Here is a 17,587-nt window from a genome sequence, read left to right as displayed (position 1 = left end):
CTTTACATTTGCACCTCTTAACTAAGATCTTCTGAAAACGCTGATGGCACAAACGGAGTGACGTCCTGCTTTAAAAACCAACTACGTACGGCTTAAGCATTTAGTTAGTTCTAACATCACCATTTCAGAAATGTCGTAATATTAATACTGACAAATACAGTTTTTTCGCAAGAAGGGACGTTGCCTCCCTTGGCTCTCTGTGCACAGGGAAGTGGGACACGAACAAAATTCCCGGTGAAAAGCCAAGAGAGGGTGAGCTCTAATCCAGACGCTGCACACGTGTCGCCCGCCCCGCCCCATCCCCATTGTACAGGGTCCGCCAAAGCTCGCGAGAGTCCTCTTGCTTTCCACGTCTGCCACGTTCCAAAGGACCAGAACAGACTGGAAAGTCGAAAGCTGCTGGCTCTCACAGGCCGCAGCGTCGCGCCAGAGCAGCCCTAAGCCTGCAGCGGGGCGGGGAAACGCGGCACGCTTCCGCCCCCTCATAGAGGCCCTTGTGACTGGCTGTATACCCCGTCACTCAGCCTTCTGTGGGCGGGGAGGGGTGGGGCTCGCCGGACGGGGGCGTGGTCTCAGGGCGGGTGAGCGGCGCGCTCTCGCCCCGGGAGGGCAGTCAGCAGCTCGGAGCAGGCGAGGGCCGAGCGCGCGCCGGGCGAAAAGTCCTCGGAGGCGCTGCGGGCGGTGCCGAGACACCCGTGCAGCTTCAGGAGCCGCGGCCCTCACCCGCTGCAGCGCCCGCGCTCCCCACGCCCGGAGGGAGCCCCCCACCCTTGCCTGCTCCAGCGGTGCGCGCGATGGCCCCGCGCAAGAATGCCAAGGGCGGCGGCGGCAACAGCAGCAGCAGCAGCTCTAGCAGTCCGACCGGCTGCACCAGCGGCGGCAGCAGCAGCCCCGGGGCCCGGAGAGGTCAGAGGCGCTCCGGAGCCGGGGTCCGGGTGGCCCGGAGGATGGGGCTCCGTTGTGGGGGGGGGGGCGTGGGCTCTGCGGGTCCACCTCCCCAGATGCCGCCGAACGCCTCCTCCATCCTCCTCCGGGCGCGGGGCGGAGGCCGTGCTCGGTGGGCCTGGTGGGTGGGCTGGAGGGGGGCCGGGCCAAGCGGGGAGCCCCTTCCCGGCCGCTCCCTCACCTGCAGTGCGCAGCCGAGATGGAGGTTGTGTCGATCCACTCCTTCTTGGCTCGCTGTGGAATTGACGATAGGCGTAAGAGAAACAGTTTACCTTGGCTGTGCATATTTTGGAGAGTTTGGAAATGAGCCAAAGTCAGAAAATAAGTTCGTGCCAAACCAGCAGCTTTTAAGTGCAGCTCAAAGGAGAATAAGGCTGCTGGGATGTGTGTGCGGGACGGGGGAGAGGGGAGTGATTTGAATATTCTTGAAGATTATTTTAAATATTTTTGCCTTTATGTAGCTTTCTTACCGTGCGTTATAGTTGCCTTTAAATATAACAGAATACCATAAATACTGGGCAAGCTTCTCTATTTTTTTCCCTTTGTCTTCTCTTAAAAAAAAAAAAAAGATATTCACCTTTCTCATCCTGTGCTTATCCAGTAAAGAGAGAGAACAGATGTTGTAAATCTGTTTCATCTCATATTTCAGTGGTTCTCGTTTCTTTTATACTTCCTTTGACTCATATTTGGGATATTAAAACTGCAATCCACATGTGTATTGAATCAGAGCTATAAACTTTCCCGTTTAAAATGATTCTAGATTCTTTGTTTCCTGAGGTCTGCAAGGAATGTATTTACTTGTATCAAAAAAGTAAATCAGAAGACTATAGTCATCCTTTAAAGAGCTGTTTTTTAAATAGCACTTGCCACCATCTGAAATTATTTATTTTCATGTGTATTGCCTTCCTGTCTCACTCATTCCCTCTGGTTGATTCCTTTTCCCAACTCTTTGAGTCTTGCCATTAATAGATGCTCAATAAAAAATTATTTGATGAATGAATGAATTTAAATAGTTAAATTTAAATGATGAAAATAGTACAGTTAAAATCATTGAATAAATTTACACTCTGAGAACTAATATTTTGTATTGTAGAGAAAAAAGATACAGTTTGAATTCCACAGAAAACATATTAATTCACCTTTGACATAAGTAAACTTTGTATTCCTTTGTCTCTTGACCTTAAATGCAGGTCAGTTGGCTTAAACAGGCAGAAGGGTAGATGAAGGAGGGCTCTGCCTACACTTTTAAAAATATCTAAATGAGAACTCATGCAGCTTCAGCTCCAAGTAGAGAAAGCTGATGAAGGACACTTTAATGTTGTTTTCAAAAGTTTTTGTAGCCATTTACAAGCAAAGCACATCATTTTTGTTCCACTTTGCCTTTTGCAGTTCTGGGTAGAGAGGTTTGACTATATCCGAAGCAGTTGTTTTATAAATGCCCTGTTGTTAGTGAGAATTAGCATCGACAGTGTGTATTGATTGTATCCCCATCCCCAGTGGTTCAAGATCTGATTCAGTTTTAACAGGTAGGTGATACATTTAGGAAATGTTAGGACCAAAATGAACACATTCCAACTTTGATATTCCAACATTTTAGAGCAAATTCCATCCTATTTGAGGATCTACATTCTTTTAAGTATTTTACACATTGATCCTATAATTGTTGTGAAACAGACATAGTGTATAAAAGAGAGTGTAGAAATGAGAGAGATACCTGTATTACCAGAAAAATCTCCACAGACGGAGGGTTGACGTTGGAGTCTCGCTTGTTACATAAGGAGCATTCTTTTTCCGTAGCTATTTTTTTTTGTCAGTCAGTGATGAGTTCTGACTGTGTGCCACGTGGAAGGCACAGGAGATGAAAGGAGGTTTCTCTCTGTTGTAAGCAGTTGCACTACAGTGTGAACATGTGATCCTATTTGTATTGCTTCCTTATAGCATAGAATACCGGAAAGATGGAACCACTTCTATTTGGTTGCTCTATCTATCTGTCATTGATGTGTACACATTGATGCCCAAGTCAATACCACGTGCTGGGGAAATCACAGAAACTGGAATCTTGGCTGCGGCCTTACCAGGAGGCCTGGGAAGATTGTCTGACTCCTTAAAGGTTATATACTTCTTGGAAACCCAACTGATTATTGGATGATCCAAGACTAAAACCAGGTTTTCTCTTATTCATTTGACCATTGTACTGGATTTTTGTTGTGCTTTGGTTAAGTTGTGTCTGACTGTTTGTGACCCCATGGACTGCAGCACGCCAGGCCTCACTGCCCCTCACCATCTCCTGGATTTTAGGTTCTCTAATTTGTAATGTTTTATGGGAATTTTTAAAAGAAAAATATGCTTCCTATCATATCACCAGTTAACTTTTCTTTTGACTAAAATTGTGTTTGAAACAGCACATTTGAAAATCTTAGTTTGAGAAGAAGTACATGGGCTCAGCTAATGTTTCTTGAGTTTTGCATTGATATTCTGAAGGAGATGATGACACTAGTCACATTAAACATGATTATTTCTGACATTTGTGTGTGAAAGTAGAGTGGAAGAAGACCCAGTCCTTGGAAACATGCATTTTAGGGAAAATGTGATTATCTGGCCTTTTGTTGATCTTGGTGGTCATTTTTTTCAAAAGTGATGTTTTGAAACTGAAACTTGGAGGTTTATGTAAAAGTTAGATTTTTAAAGCAGATGTCTGCTTTTTATTTAAGCCTTCAACTTAAATTGAAAACTGATAAAGCTTTTTGCAGAGCTCGTTTGCCTTTTCCAGTTTTATTCTTTAAAATATGAAAGAAACATGAGTACATTGAACATACTACCTGTGTGTGTGTGTGTGTGTGTATGTGTGTGTTTGTGCTCAGTCATGTCTGACTCTTTGCGACCCTATAGACTGTGGCCTGGCAGGTTCCTCTGTCCATGGAATTGTCCAGGCAAGAATACTGGAATGGGTTGCCATTTCGTACTCCAGGGATCTTCCTGAACAAGGGATCAAACCCATGATTCCCCGAGCCTCCTGCATTGCAGGCGGATTACTTACCACTGCACCTCCTGGGAAGTATCTTTACTCACACAGAAAAAACTGACTTGCTTGACCAACTGGGGCCAAGGGAAACCTCTTTCAGATTTATTGATTTGAAGATCTTTGGTCAGCAGGGATCATGATGTGCTTTTAGACTTATTTTATAGTTACAGACCCTGGTATATATAATGTTTCTGTTTAGATTTTCCCTTTGCAGTGTCATTCAGTCTTTCCCTGTAGCTTCCAACTTGCTAGGGGATGTAAACATCTGTTTCCTTTGTCTAATAGTGTTGTGCCACACTTCAGCAGTAGGTGTCACTGTAGAACACTTTTTCCTCTTTCAATTTTAAGTTTCAGATATAACATCTACTTGTTTTTTAAATTTAACGAGCCCTGTACATACTCAGAATCATTAATGGACAACTAATTAAAAATGCTCAGCCACTGCTATTTAATTCTGTCACAGTCTCTAACAGCAGGTTTTGAAAGTTAGTAGTAATAGTCCCTAGCAGTCTTATTGATTTAGGCTGATTATATTTAGAATTAAATGCATTGATGCCCTATCTATAAAATTATACATTTGCAGATGTTTGATTTTGATGCGTGTTAATCATTTAGAATTTTTTTCTTCCTTATTACTTTCAATATATCTTGGACTGCTTAGTAATCAACAGACACAATATATTGCTGCCCTCTCACTCCATTGAATGAGGAGGCCTTGGTGAAATTCCTTTCCTTTAATCATTTTGTGCCAGTTACTTAATCCTTTGTGAGTCAGTCTAGAATGAAAAGATAGGAAGGCCATAATTCTTCCATTAGAGGAACTGTGCTGTTTTATGTTCAATTGAACAGCATTTTCAGCTGGCCAGATTGTATGAAAAATGAGTGTTAGTCGCCCAGTTGGGTCTGACTCTGAGACCCCATGGTGGGTCTCCTCTGTCCCTGGAATTCTCCAGGCAAGAACACTGGAGTGGGCAAGTCATTCCCTTGTCCAGGGGATCTTCCCAACCCAGGGATCAAACCCTCGGCTCCTATGTTGGCAGACAGATTCTTTACTGTCTAAGTCACCAGGGCAGCCCAGATTGTATGGAACCAAGTGCTAAAAAGTATGGGGAGGGAATTCCTGAACACATTTTATTATTATTATTTTTAAACATAGTTACCTTTTTTTTAAGTCTTTATTGAATTTGTTACAATATTGTTTCTTTTCTTTCTTTCTTTTTTTTAATTTTTTAGTTTTTTGGCCACAAGGCCATGTGGGATGTTATCTCCCTGACCAGGGATCAAACCTCTACTGGAACGTGAAGTCTTAACCCCTGGGCCGCCAGGGAAGTCCTTTGCACACAGTTTTAAAAAGACCAAACATATTCGGAAGTAAAAGGAGAGATCTATACTTTAGCTTTACTGTAAAATCATGTGTCTCAAAGAGATTACTAGACAATGAGAGATTCTCATTTTCAGCTGATTGGCAACAGAGTAGCTTGGATTAAGAATCACGTGAGCTTTCCACTCTGTTTTTAGTTACTATTGGAACTTTAACCTCTAAATTCTTTGGTCCTAGTAGAATAGAATATCTGCCGCCGCCCCCCCCCCCCCCCCCCCCGCCTTTTTTTCCCCTCCAGAAAAACATTGTAGTTTGGGAAAATCTGATGACCTGGATTCATAGCCATTTAAGAACTTTGTAGCAGGTCACTCAAAATTTCTAAACCTGGTCTCAAATGGAAAGAATTGTTCAGGGTTGTGACAGCCCTAAAATCAATTCTGTATGCCTTCTGTTGCTCAGATTTTTCGTCAAAGTACCTGTAATGGTAAAGGTGCATGTGAAACTTTGGAGAATATATAAAGCTGTAGAACTAAGCAGGCTATTGCATGCTTGAAAATTTTTTAATAATTTGAGAAATGAATTTTTGTGATACAGGGTAGCATCTGTTTGAGTCAAGTGGATGTCCTAGAGGGCATGTTCATAGTGGGTTCTGAGTACCCCTTGACACATTTCTGGCTGCCTCTTGGGTGCACATCAGCCTTCAAGTTTAGGATTTACCCTCAGATCCCTTCTGGATCTGCACTGTTTTCTCTTACTAGAGCTCAGATCTATTTCAGTCTTTTGATGTTACTCCAGCATACTACTTTAACATCCTGAAAATACACAAGTTAGTTCGTGTCTGGGGGTGTTTCTGCATCCCTTGCGTGGTTTGATTTCATTCTGTCCTAAGATAAACAGAACATTTTAAAATTAGCCTCCCTTTAATATATTCTGTATGTACAGAGAACCCATCTACAGTTTACCCAGATCCCTGGGAAAGCCTCAGCCATCTGTTGGGAGGGGGGGTGGTACTCAGGCTGGCTCCTGTGCTCCAGTATCCACTGCTCCAGCATCTGTGCAGCTCTGAATATAAATCTCGGTGGACACGTGTCTGGTGTTTAGTCCTGCAGATCTGGCCGTTTCTGTAGAGGACCAGAGATTAGGATGTTCCTTTCTTCCTTCTCTTCATGTCTACGTGCCACTGTAGGGGCCCTTGTTCTGAAGTCCATTGCTTTAGCCATTTCTTCTGCTGGCGCTAGGAGCCAAGGTAGTATTTCCGCCTCAGTCATTATTGTTTTTTAATGAGAGTGCTTCAGGCATTTGGTCTGCATTTAACATTTGCTTTTCAAGGGTGTGTCTTGGTTACCTTTGGCTGATGTGGATATCTTTTAAGGGCAGATCACTGAGTCTAATTTAGTTCTGATGAGGTTGATGACGCCTGAGGACAAATTTACTGTAAATAACCTATTAGAATCAAAGGAAATTTGTTTTAAAAAATAATTTTTAAAAATTTTGTGTTGGAGTATAATCAACTGGGGCTTCCCAGGTGGCGATAGTGATTAAGAACCCGCCTGGCAGTGCAGGTAGACGTAAGAGATGCGGGTTTGATTCCTGGGTCAGGAAGATCCCCTGGAGGAGGGCATGGTGACCCACTCCAGTATTCTTGCTTGGAGAACCCCACAGCCATTGGAGCCTGGCGGGCCGCAGTCCATAGTGTTGCATAGGGTTGGACACAACTGAAGTGACTTAGCATGCACACATAGCTGATTAACAAACAATACTGTGGTCGTTTTCAGGTGAACAGGAAAGGATTCAGCCACGCATACACAGCTATCCTTTTTCCCTCATGCTCCGCTCCCCTCCAGGCCTCCACATAACACTGAGCAGAGTTCCGTTTGCTATACAGGAGGTCCTTGTTGGTTATCCATTTTAAATACAGCAGTGTGCACATGTCCATCCCAAACTCCCTAACTATCCCTTCTCCCCATCCTTTTCCCTGGGAACCGTAAGTTCCTTTAGACTCAGAGGAAATGTTGAGGCTACTTGGTGAGTAAGTCTTTAGAAAAGATACTTATACAAGATCTTCTGAGGGCTTGGGGCTGGTCTCTGGCCCCCTTGGAAATCCAGGTGTCTCGCCTGTGGATCTGGCTGTAGTGTGGCTGTCCTCATCTGCCGTGGATGCTCTCCATGCTCTAACGCGGATGGGGGCTGGTGGTGGTGGGGGGGGGGAGGGTGTTTAGTTAGTGCGGAGTGGAAACGACTGTTGCTGTGCTTGGAAAGATGCCAGCCTTTCTTTCCTGTGTGTGTTCCTACCGATTTAACCTCGTGACTCATTCTGCATGGGAGCCAGCAAGCATCAGTCTTAATTTTGAGTGAGAAAATATGACTGGAAAAAATAATTTTGTTCCATCACCAGTACTATATGACTGTTATTTCTCATGTCTTGCCTAGGTTTGACAGCCTTTGCTGTCACGACCTAGTACAGACTCAGTGCTGTTTCGTTCTCTCCCGTCTCTCACTTTGGTTCTTGTTTATTATATTGCTATTGTACAGTTTCACACACTGTCTTTCACACTCTGGTTTTAATTCAGTTTTCCTGAATTGGTCTACTGGAAAGTCTGTTTGGTCTAGGTTCACAGGTAAATTTTACTTAGAAGTTAATTTTTTTTCCCTTACATGAAAATAAAAATCTGTGTTGTGTTTATTGAAAGAATACCTGCATTTAACTTTTCCATTTTTTGAGTCAAATCAATTTGAATAAGATGCTTGTCACTTACTGAATTTTATATTTACAAATTATCTCATGCGTTTTGCTTTTTGATGGAGAGCCACCTCTCTTAGAATATAAATATTTCTATGTGTTGCTCTTTAAAACTGTATCTATTTGTAATATTATATATTAAGATGTTTGCTGCTGCTGCTGCCAAGTTGCTTCAGTCGTGTCCGACTCTGTGCGACCCCATAGACTGCAGCCTGCCAGGCTCCCCCGTCCCTGGGATTCTCCAGGCAAGAATACTAGAGTGGGTTGCCATTTCCTTCTCCAATGCATGAATGTGAAAAGTGAAAATGAAGTCGCTCAGTTGTGTCTGACTCTTAGCCACCCCATGGACTGCAGCCCACCAGGCTCCTCCATGCATGGGATTTTCCAGGCAAGAGTACTGGAGTGGGGTGCAATTGCCTTCTCTGTTAAGATGTTTAAATAGATAAAAATAATGCAGTGACTTACCATGTAGCCACCATACCGATGAGAAAGCAAAATATTACCAAATTCTTGGTTTCTCCTCTCCTGTGTTATCCCTTTACAACCAATCTTAAACATTTTGTGATAATCATTGTCATACATTTCTTTATAATGTATATTATATAATATATAGTTTTCCTCATGGCTTAGTCAGTAAAGAATCTGCCTGCAATGCAGGAGACCCGGGTTCAATCGCTGGGTTGGAAAGATCCCCTGGAGAAGGAAATGGCAACCCACTTCAGTATCCTTGCCTGGAAAATCCCATGGATAGAGGAGCCTGGTGGGCTGCAGTCCTTGGGATTGCAGAGTCAGGCAAGACTGAGTGACTACCATATAATAAGATAGTAATATATTGTATAACATAATGTTATGCTGCATGTATGATATATATAGTATAATAGTCATGTATAACAATATAATATTATGTTGCATATTGTATACTATATATCCATTTGTGTAAAATATATTGTTAAATTTTATATGTATGAAAATTGCTTAGGAAGTATATCTGTATCCCTATGTATAGAAATATTATATGTATGTATATACATATATATACATTTGTTTGTTGTTGCTGTTGTTTAGTTGCTAAGTCGTTTCCAATTGTTTTGTGACCCCATGGACTGTAGCCCACCAGGCTTCTCTGTCCATGGGATTTTCCAGACAAGAATATGGAAGCGGGTTCAATTTGCTCCTCCAGGAGATCTTCCCAACCCAGGGATTGAACCCACATCTTCTGCTTTGCAGGCAGATGCTTTTACCACTGAGCCACCAGGGAAGCCCATGCATTTGTTTAGCGCATGTCAAAAGTTTTATGAATAGTACTTTTGCCTGGAAAATCCCATGGATGGAGAAGCCTGGTGGGCTGCAGCCCATGGGGTCGGGAAGAGTTGGACACGACTGAGCGACTTCACTTTCACTTTTCACTTTCATGCCTTGGAGAAGGAAATGGCAACCCACTCCAGTGTTCTTGCCTGGAGAATCCCAGGGACGGGGGAGCCTGGTGGGCTGCTGTCTATGGGGTCGCACAGAGTTGGACACGACTGAAGCGACTTAGCAGCAGCAGCAGCAGCATACTTGCCAACTATTCGACACTATTTGCTTAAGACTCTACCAAACTGGCTCTCTGTTTTCATGTATAAAGTTCTTCACTATATGAATGTGCTTTTTCTTTAGCCCTCCTGGAGTCCAGGACCACTTTGTTTGTTGTCATTTTGTTCTTTCAAACACCGCTCCCCGAACACTCTTGGAGTTGTCTATTGCCTTGTATAAATGTCTAAGTCCTTTTCTAGAGCATAATTTAGGATTGGAATTGTTGGGTCATAGCAAATACACATATTAAACTTTACCAAGTATCACCTTTTTTTTCCCAACCTCAAAGTGCTTGTATCACTTTACACTCCCACCCACCATGAAAACAGCTACCTGTGTGCAGCAACCACATTACCAACACTTGGTAACCTTTAATATTGCAAGTTTAGTAAGTTTAGTGGATGTGAAGTAGTGTTTGTGTCTTAAACTTGCATTTTTCTCATCATCAGTGAGGTTACTAGTGAGAATAGCTATTCGAGTTTCCTTTTCTGTGAACTTTTAAAAATATATATACATATATATAACCTATTTGTCTAGATTTTTAAATTTCCTATAATTTAAATTTTTGATTTGTAGAATTTCTTTGTCTTGAACCTTTTGATTGTATGATAAAGGGCTTCTCCCGGTCTATGATTATTCACGTTGTCATTTTCTGTAGTCTAATTTGTTGAATAGAATTTTTAGATTTTTTTAAGCATTTTTCTATTTTCTTCTTTATGGTTTGTGCTTTATTTAGGACATCTTTTCTATCAGAGATCATAAAACATTTTCTTTTCTTCTATAAACTACTGAATTTTGCCTTTTACATTTAGATGTCTAAACTATGGGGTGTGCTTTTTATTGTATATATTGTTGGGTAGGGATCTGATATTTTTAAAGAATGAATAATGAAAACACATTAGTTGAAGTGTCTTCTTTATACACTAATCTGTATCACCTCTTGTGTATAATTACCTATGACTGTTTTGTTCCTGGTATGTGGAATTAGGCAGGTCCTTCTGTCCATTTTCATCATTGTCCTCACTGTTTGGGGACCTTTCTTTGCCTGTGTCTTTTTAGAATCTGCACATCACGTTAAGTTTCATGAAGAATATTTCAGGATTTTGACTGGGATTGTATTGAATTTATAGAACAGTTTGGGACAAATGTGTGTGTGTGTGTGTGTGTGTAGCCACTAAGTCATGTCTGACTCTTTGCAACCCCATGGACTGCTGCATGCCAAGCTTCCCTGTCGTTCACTGTCTCCCGGAGTGTGCACAAATTGGCACAAGAACACACATGTAATAATGAGTATTTCTGTACATAAACGTGGTGCAATTTCCTATATATTTGTCTTACCATGACTTTTATAATTTTTCCCAAAGTGATATGCCTCTTTAATTTAGCCTAAGTGCTTTACTGTCGCTGTTCAGTTGCTCAGTCACGCCCAGCTCTTTGTGACTCCATGGCCTGTAGCCCGCCAGGCTCCTCTGCTTCTGGGATTTTCCAGGCAAGAATACTGGAGTTGTTTGCCATGTCCTCCTCCACGGGATCTTCCTAACCCAGGGGTCAAACCCGTGTCTCCAGCATTGTAGGTGACCTCTTACATCACAGGCGTATCTGTACTTCTGAGCCACTAGGGGAGCCCTTAGATGACTCATCAGTCACTTCAGTTCAGTTCAGTCGCTCAGTCGTGTCCGACTCATTGCTACCCCATGAATCGCAGCACGCCAGGCCTCCCTGTCCATCACCAACGCCCGGAGTTCACCCAGACTCACGTCCATCGAGTCAGTGATGCTATCCAGCCATCTCATCCTCTGTCGTCCCCTTCTCCTCCTGCCCCCAATCCCTCCCAGCATCAGAGTCTTTTCAACGAGTCAACTCTTCACATGAGGTGGCCAAAGTACTGGAGTTTCAGCTTTAGCATCATTCCTTCCAAAGAACACTCAGGGCTGATCTCCTTCAGAATGGACTGGTTGGATCTCCTTGCATTCCAAGGGACTCTCAAGAGTCTCCTCCAACACCACAGTTCAAAAGCATCAATTCTTTGGCGCTCAGCTTTCTTCACAGTCCAACTCTCACATCCATACATGACCACTGGAAAAACCGTAGCCTTGACTAAACGGACCTTAGTCGGCAAAGTAATGTCTCTGCTTTTGAATATGCTATCTAGGTTGGTCATAACTTTCCTTTCAAGGAGTAATGAGTTAGATGACTCATAACTGGTCCTATTTCATCCTTCAGGCATTGTCATCTTCATAAAGTGCAAGTTCGATCATGTTGCTTATTTGAAAACCTTGCCTAGTCTTCCCGGTCCTCAAGGTGTAGTTTAGATTCCTTAGCACCATCTAGCAGGCTTCTCATGATCTTGCCCCTTTCACTCTCTCTAGCCAATCTTAAACTGCTCTCTTTATAGTTGCATTAATTCATCCACGTCTAGTCACTCTCTGAGGTCTCTGCATTTGTGCTTGCTGTTTCTTCTGTGACAGCCCCGCACTTGCTCTTTCCCTGTGTGGTTCCTGTGTGTCTGTCAAGATGCAGCTACCCCATCAGTTCTTGTACCTTCCCCTTGATCATCTTCCCAGTGGGTTTTGCAACCCTCCTCCCCCGCACCCCCAGCATGAGCATCTGTAGCGCCCTCTGCAGGGACTGTTTTAGCATCCTCATTGATCCACAGGTTCCTCTAGCAGATGAGAAAAGTGTGACAACACAGTATTAGACTGCACTGGAACCGAGGACTAGCTCTGCCACTCATTTTTGACCTTTAGTAAGTCAACAAACCTCTCTCAGCATCTTGAAATATTTCTTCATCTCTCAAATGGAGAATAATATTTACACTTGTGCAAAGTGATGCATAGTAAGTGTTTCTTAACAACTGCAGTTGTACATGGTGATGGTGATACCCACCCTGAACGGAACGGATGTTTAGTTTTGTACTGTGATCATCTGTTGTCTTTCGTTCTTGCTTGATCATAAAGGCAAGAACTTTATGATCTGTGTTAGGAACAGACACCAGATGCAGACCCCCGTAAACAGTTAGGAATTGATTTCATTAAAAGAGCTGTGGTGTGCTCGCACCAGATGTGGTAGGCTCAGTGGTTCAGGAAGTCCTCAGAGCACGTGACTTCTCAGTGTCGGTGTCTGTCATCCTGAGGTTGGCCCCTCTGGGACTCAGGATGGCAGCTGGCAGCCTTGGGGTTTCTTGCTTCCCTGTTCACACTTGGCAGAAGGAGGGGGCTTTTTCTCTTTTACATAGAACAGGGCTCCTTGGCTCCATACTGCCTGTCTCACCACCGCTGGTTGGGAATGGATTACCAGGATTGTTCTGATCAGAGGTCAGCATGGTGGTCACATGATCTCCCAGGAAACAACTATCTTTTTCTTTCTTTTTCTAATTTTTTAAATTGGAGGATAACTACTTATAGTGTCATGTTGGTTTCTGCTATACAACAGTGCGAGTCAGTCGCTATCATTTTTTTTTGTTATTAAATTTTTCTCTTGATTTCTTTTCAACTGATTTAAAAAGTCAAAACCATTCTTAGGCCCTGGTTCATACAAAAATGGGAGGTGGGTCAAAGCTCACTCACCCTGGTCAAGAGTACTTGCTGGGGCTGGGAGAATTACTCCTAGGGTTTGGTGTAGGTAAACACCATGTTCCATTTCCTTTTTATCTCCACCGATTAAAATGATGGTCTGTGCATAGTAGGCACTCAGTAAATATGGTGTGAACAAGTTTACAGGGAAAAGTCTTACTTGCCTCTCACAGATCAAAAGGGCGATGATGGTGTGAGCTGTGTTTTTTGTGTCTCTTCCACTCTGCCTTGAATGTAAAAGGTGCTCCAGAATTATGTGTTACATGCGTGGATTTTTTTTTTTTAATGTTTATGTTATGGGCCATAAGACAGATTGCAAAATCCTCTTGATGTTTATAAGTGTTGGAGTTAAAGAAATAAAAATTATTAAGATGTGGAGAATTATTTAAAATGAGCAAGTCCTTTCTGGTAGTTTCGACATTCAAGTACTTAGGCCAGTAGGAAGCATTCATGTTTCATTCGTTCTGATTAGGAGGAAAGTTTGGGCAGAAGCAGGCATTTATTTGTTCTGCAACATTTTGATTTTCCCTCACTTTAGCCTTAAATGTGACTCATGGATAAGCTAAAATTATGTAAATACTGAAATACTGCTAAAATTTTGTTCCCTTTAGTTTTTGGTTTTGGCTTTTAAAATTCTTTTGTAAGAGTTATGGAGATTTCCTTCTTAGGACTAAAGTTTGACAATCCTAATTAAAAAATACAGAAAAACTATAAGTGAAAGTGAAAGTTGAGTCTGACTCTTGGTGACCCCATGGACTATACAGTCCATGGAATTCTCCAGGCCAGAATACAGGAGTGGATAGCCTTTTCCTTCTCCAGGGGATCTTCCCAACCCAGAGATTGAACCTCGGTCTCCCACATTGTTGGCGGATTCTTTACTAGCTGAGCCACAAGGGAAGCCCAATGCTATTAATAACATTTATAAAGAAGATTGTACTTCAAAGTGCTGTATCTTTAAAATTCAAGAGAATGGTTCTTCCCAAGTGATTGTTTTCATCCACATTGTCCCATATACTCTTTTAGCCTAATATTGTTGTTGTTTAGTCACTAAGTTATATCCGACTCTGTGTTCCCAATGGACTAGAGCCCACCGGTCTGCTCTGTCCATAGAATTTCCCAGGCAAGAATACTGGAGTGGGTAGCCATTTTCTTCTCTAGGGGAGCTTCTTAACCCTGGGTTTGAACCTGCATCTCCTGCATTGGCAGGCAGATTCTTTACCTCTGAGCCATCTTGGAGTTAACCCACCCTAGATACCCTAATATGGGTACTCACCAAAATGAACTTTTATTTTATTTTTGTTTTACTCTTCCACTGGACTGTAAGCAAAGTGGCCTCTCTCTGTTCATTGTACAGCAGGGATTTCAAGAGTTATTAGTCAAAGGAATGAATATTCAAGTACGTGGAGAAAATGGTGAAAGCCTTTTAAAAAGTGACCATCCTGTGATTTTGATAACTTTGTGTCTTAGATTATAGAGCTGAAAGCACCTTATTCTGCTGATCTGAATTATTTGTTGAGCTGAATTTGTTTTACCTGAGTTATTTATTTGAAATGTTCTATTTAGGGCAAGACTTTTATCCAAGATGGTATTATAGACATTTAGCCACTCCTGGGAAGATAGTGTACCCTGTCAGGACAGCACCTGTTAAATATACCTGTACTTTCTGCCCAAACATTAGCTTCTCAGGAACTGGCATAAAGCTTTGCGACTTCAGCCTTTTCAGCTGGTCAGATTTTGTTGGGTCATACTCCTTGGAACCTTTGGCAGCAGACTAGCTGGCTTTTCCTGGAACACAGCCAAGAGACCAGTGTTTGCGACAGTTTATGCAGTAGAACCTGAGTGCAGGGTGGTGAGCCGAGTGCCTGGTGAATTTTATTCCTGGTGACCTCAGCCGGGGTGGGTTGGGGCCAGTCTGTTTGGTGAAGGTGGAGCTGAGGGAGGGGTTGGGTATGGGAGTTAGGACAAAATGAGTCAGTGAGAGTTGAGTTAGGGGACACCTGAGCATGTGGTGACATTCACTATCACTTTGGTTTTTGAACTGGGGCAGGACAGGGAGGAAAGGGACAGACTTGGAGTATGGGGGTGGGGCAGCTGAGTGGATGATGCCCATGGGGTCTTGGCTGGACCTGCCCTGGTCATTCCTGTCCCTCACCCAGAACCAGTCTGTGGTCTGGTTTTGTTTTCAGAATGCTGCTGCTACTGCTGCTAAGTCACTTCAGTCATGCCCGACTCTTTGCAACCCAGTATACTGCCACCTGCCAGACCTCTGTCCATGAGATTCTCCAGGCAAGAATACTGGGGTGGGTTGCATGCCCTCCTTCAGGGAATCTTCCTGACCCAGGGATTGAGCCTGCATCTCATGTCTCCTGCATTGGCAGACAGGTTCTTTACCACTAGTGCCACCTGGGAGTGGGTTAGATTTGTTTTACCTTCTGTCGTTCACTTGCTCAGTCATGTCCGACTCTGTGATCCCATGGATTACAGCACATCATGCTCCCTGTCCTTCACTGCCTCCTGGAGCTTGCTTAAACTCGTGTCCATTGAGTCAGTGATGCCATCTGACCTGCATTCTCATCCTGTGCCACCCCCTTCTCCTCCTGCCCTTAATCTTTCCCAGAATCAGGGTCTTTTCCAATGAGTCAGCTCTTCGCATCTGGTGGCCAGTAAATATTCAGGGTTGATTTCGTTTAGGATTGACTGGTTTGATCTCCTTGCTGTCCAAGGGACTCTTCAAGAGTCTGCTCCAGCACCATAGTTTGAAAGCATCAATTCAATTTTTACCATCTAGATGGCACAAAAACATTTATATTTACATTGTTGTGTGTGTGTTTGAATCGTCCAGTGAAGTTAATGTGGTTTACTCTGTCCAGGTGTTGTTCTCTGCAAGGAGCAGAGACAGCGGTCAGAACAGATTTAACATCAGCCCCTGGCAAGGTCACTGTCCTTTGGGCCGCAGAGCAGTAAATACTTGTTGGATGGATGAAGTATGCGTGTGGTCAGGGAGTAGGGAAAGGAAGACTAAAATACGAACCAGCTGAGGCTTTTCAGGACTCTCAAAACCGCAGTCTCAGCTAACATTTTCTGGGCACTTATACTCTGGGGAATCCTGCAAATTAGAAGAGGTGACAAGGAAACTCGAGGGACCAATGGCCTGTTTTTATTAAAGGAAAGAAAAGTAGATTCAGGCCAGCTCTAAACTGATGTCTCATGACAATCCCAAGCAAATTCTAGAATTAAAAATCATTTTTCAGTGGATAGAGAAGAAAGCCGTGGACAGTGGGAGACACTGCAGGTCTACAGGTTCAGTGTCTCATTATGCATTTTGATGAGTGTTCTAGACAAGTGGTCAGGATACAATCTCGTTATTTTTCCTGACTCCACCAAGGGTTTAACACCATCTCTGAGAATCACCCGGTGTCTCAGATGGCAAAGCATCGCTCCTGTGATCGAGTGTGGATCACAACTGACGACTGCACTGCGTTCATTTGCACATTACCGATTTCATGGGTCGATGTCAACTTCAAGAGCACAGAGGGGAGGGCAGTTAGTCCTGGAAGGGAAAGGGACATCATAGGGAAGGTGGACAGGGTTGCACACTTCTGCAGAGTCAGCTCATTGTTAAGGATAAGCTGGGACAGGCTTGAAGCAGCAGGTGTATTTTCAAGAAGGCCTAATGTTTTGTTTTGTTTTTTTGGGTTGGGTTTTTTTAATTGCTTGTGGTCTCAGAGGGTGCTTCCTGCTTGATGTGTCTGATTAGGAATCCCCTTGTGTGTTAGTGTAATTGGGGACCAGAGTGAGGGAGGGGACCATCCCACTCTGCATAGGTTGGGTTGCATCCAGAATTTGGGGGAGTGCTTATTCAGAGGGGTAGTGGTGGAGATGACCGGTGGGAGGAAGTGCCTTTCGGGTGAGATCTTGGGGTGAGTGTGGGGTAGGGGCGAGAACCCAGGGGATGGTGGCTCAGATGGAGCCTTCCCCCCTATCCCCCCATTCAGGAGATGGCAGAGTAGTTAGGCTTATAATCCCAGATGATCAGAGGTGAAACCCAGGGCATCCAGTGGAAATAGCCAGTGAGCAGGTAGAGATCTGTTGGTAGAACCTGCATGGAGGAGACGTGGAGTGGGGAGCATTCTCCCTCTGGTTTGTCCTAAATCGGAGGCCAGACGTGGAATTGGTGTTCTTTCCATTACTGTTGGGTTTAGGACTTGATCATTGACTTCACTTATTCTTTCATTCCTTCCTTCCTTCCATTCATTTTAAAATCAATTCAATTTTGTTTTTATTTTTATATTTATCTAACCTTTTGTTTTGAAACTTTTAAACCTTTTTAACAGCAAAAAGTTCAGACCATTGAAAGGCTTGTATGCTCTTCACCTGGACTTGCCAACTGTTGGCGGTTGGGCACGTTTGCTCTC

At 43.3% G+C, this 17,587-nt stretch overlaps 1 protein-coding gene across 2 annotated transcripts in view; it reads left to right on the top strand.

Annotated features, from left to right (window-relative positions):
- The first annotated feature begins 349 nt into the window (after positions 1–349).
- The window catches only part of ASPH (aspartate beta-hydroxylase), a 191,595-nt gene continuing 174,357 nt past the window's right edge, over positions 350–17,587 (top strand). Inside the window, exon 1 of one of the 2 annotated variants that reach the window (XM_069600088.1) lies at positions 350–906. In XM_069600088.1, coding sequence (XP_069456189.1) covers positions 795–906 — 112 coding nt within the window. In that variant the 5' untranslated portion in view covers positions 350–794. The remainder of the gene's footprint in view (positions 907–17,587) is intronic. The other variant, XM_069600090.1, reaches the window with a different exon arrangement.

Source organism: Ovis canadensis, chromosome 9 (assembly GCF_042477335.2).
Source record: "Ovis canadensis isolate MfBH-ARS-UI-01 breed Bighorn chromosome 9, ARS-UI_OviCan_v2, whole genome shotgun sequence".
NCBI classification, from domain to species: domain Eukaryota; kingdom Metazoa; phylum Chordata; class Mammalia; order Artiodactyla; family Bovidae; genus Ovis; species Ovis canadensis.
This window is presented reverse-complemented; position numbering and strand designations above follow the sequence as displayed.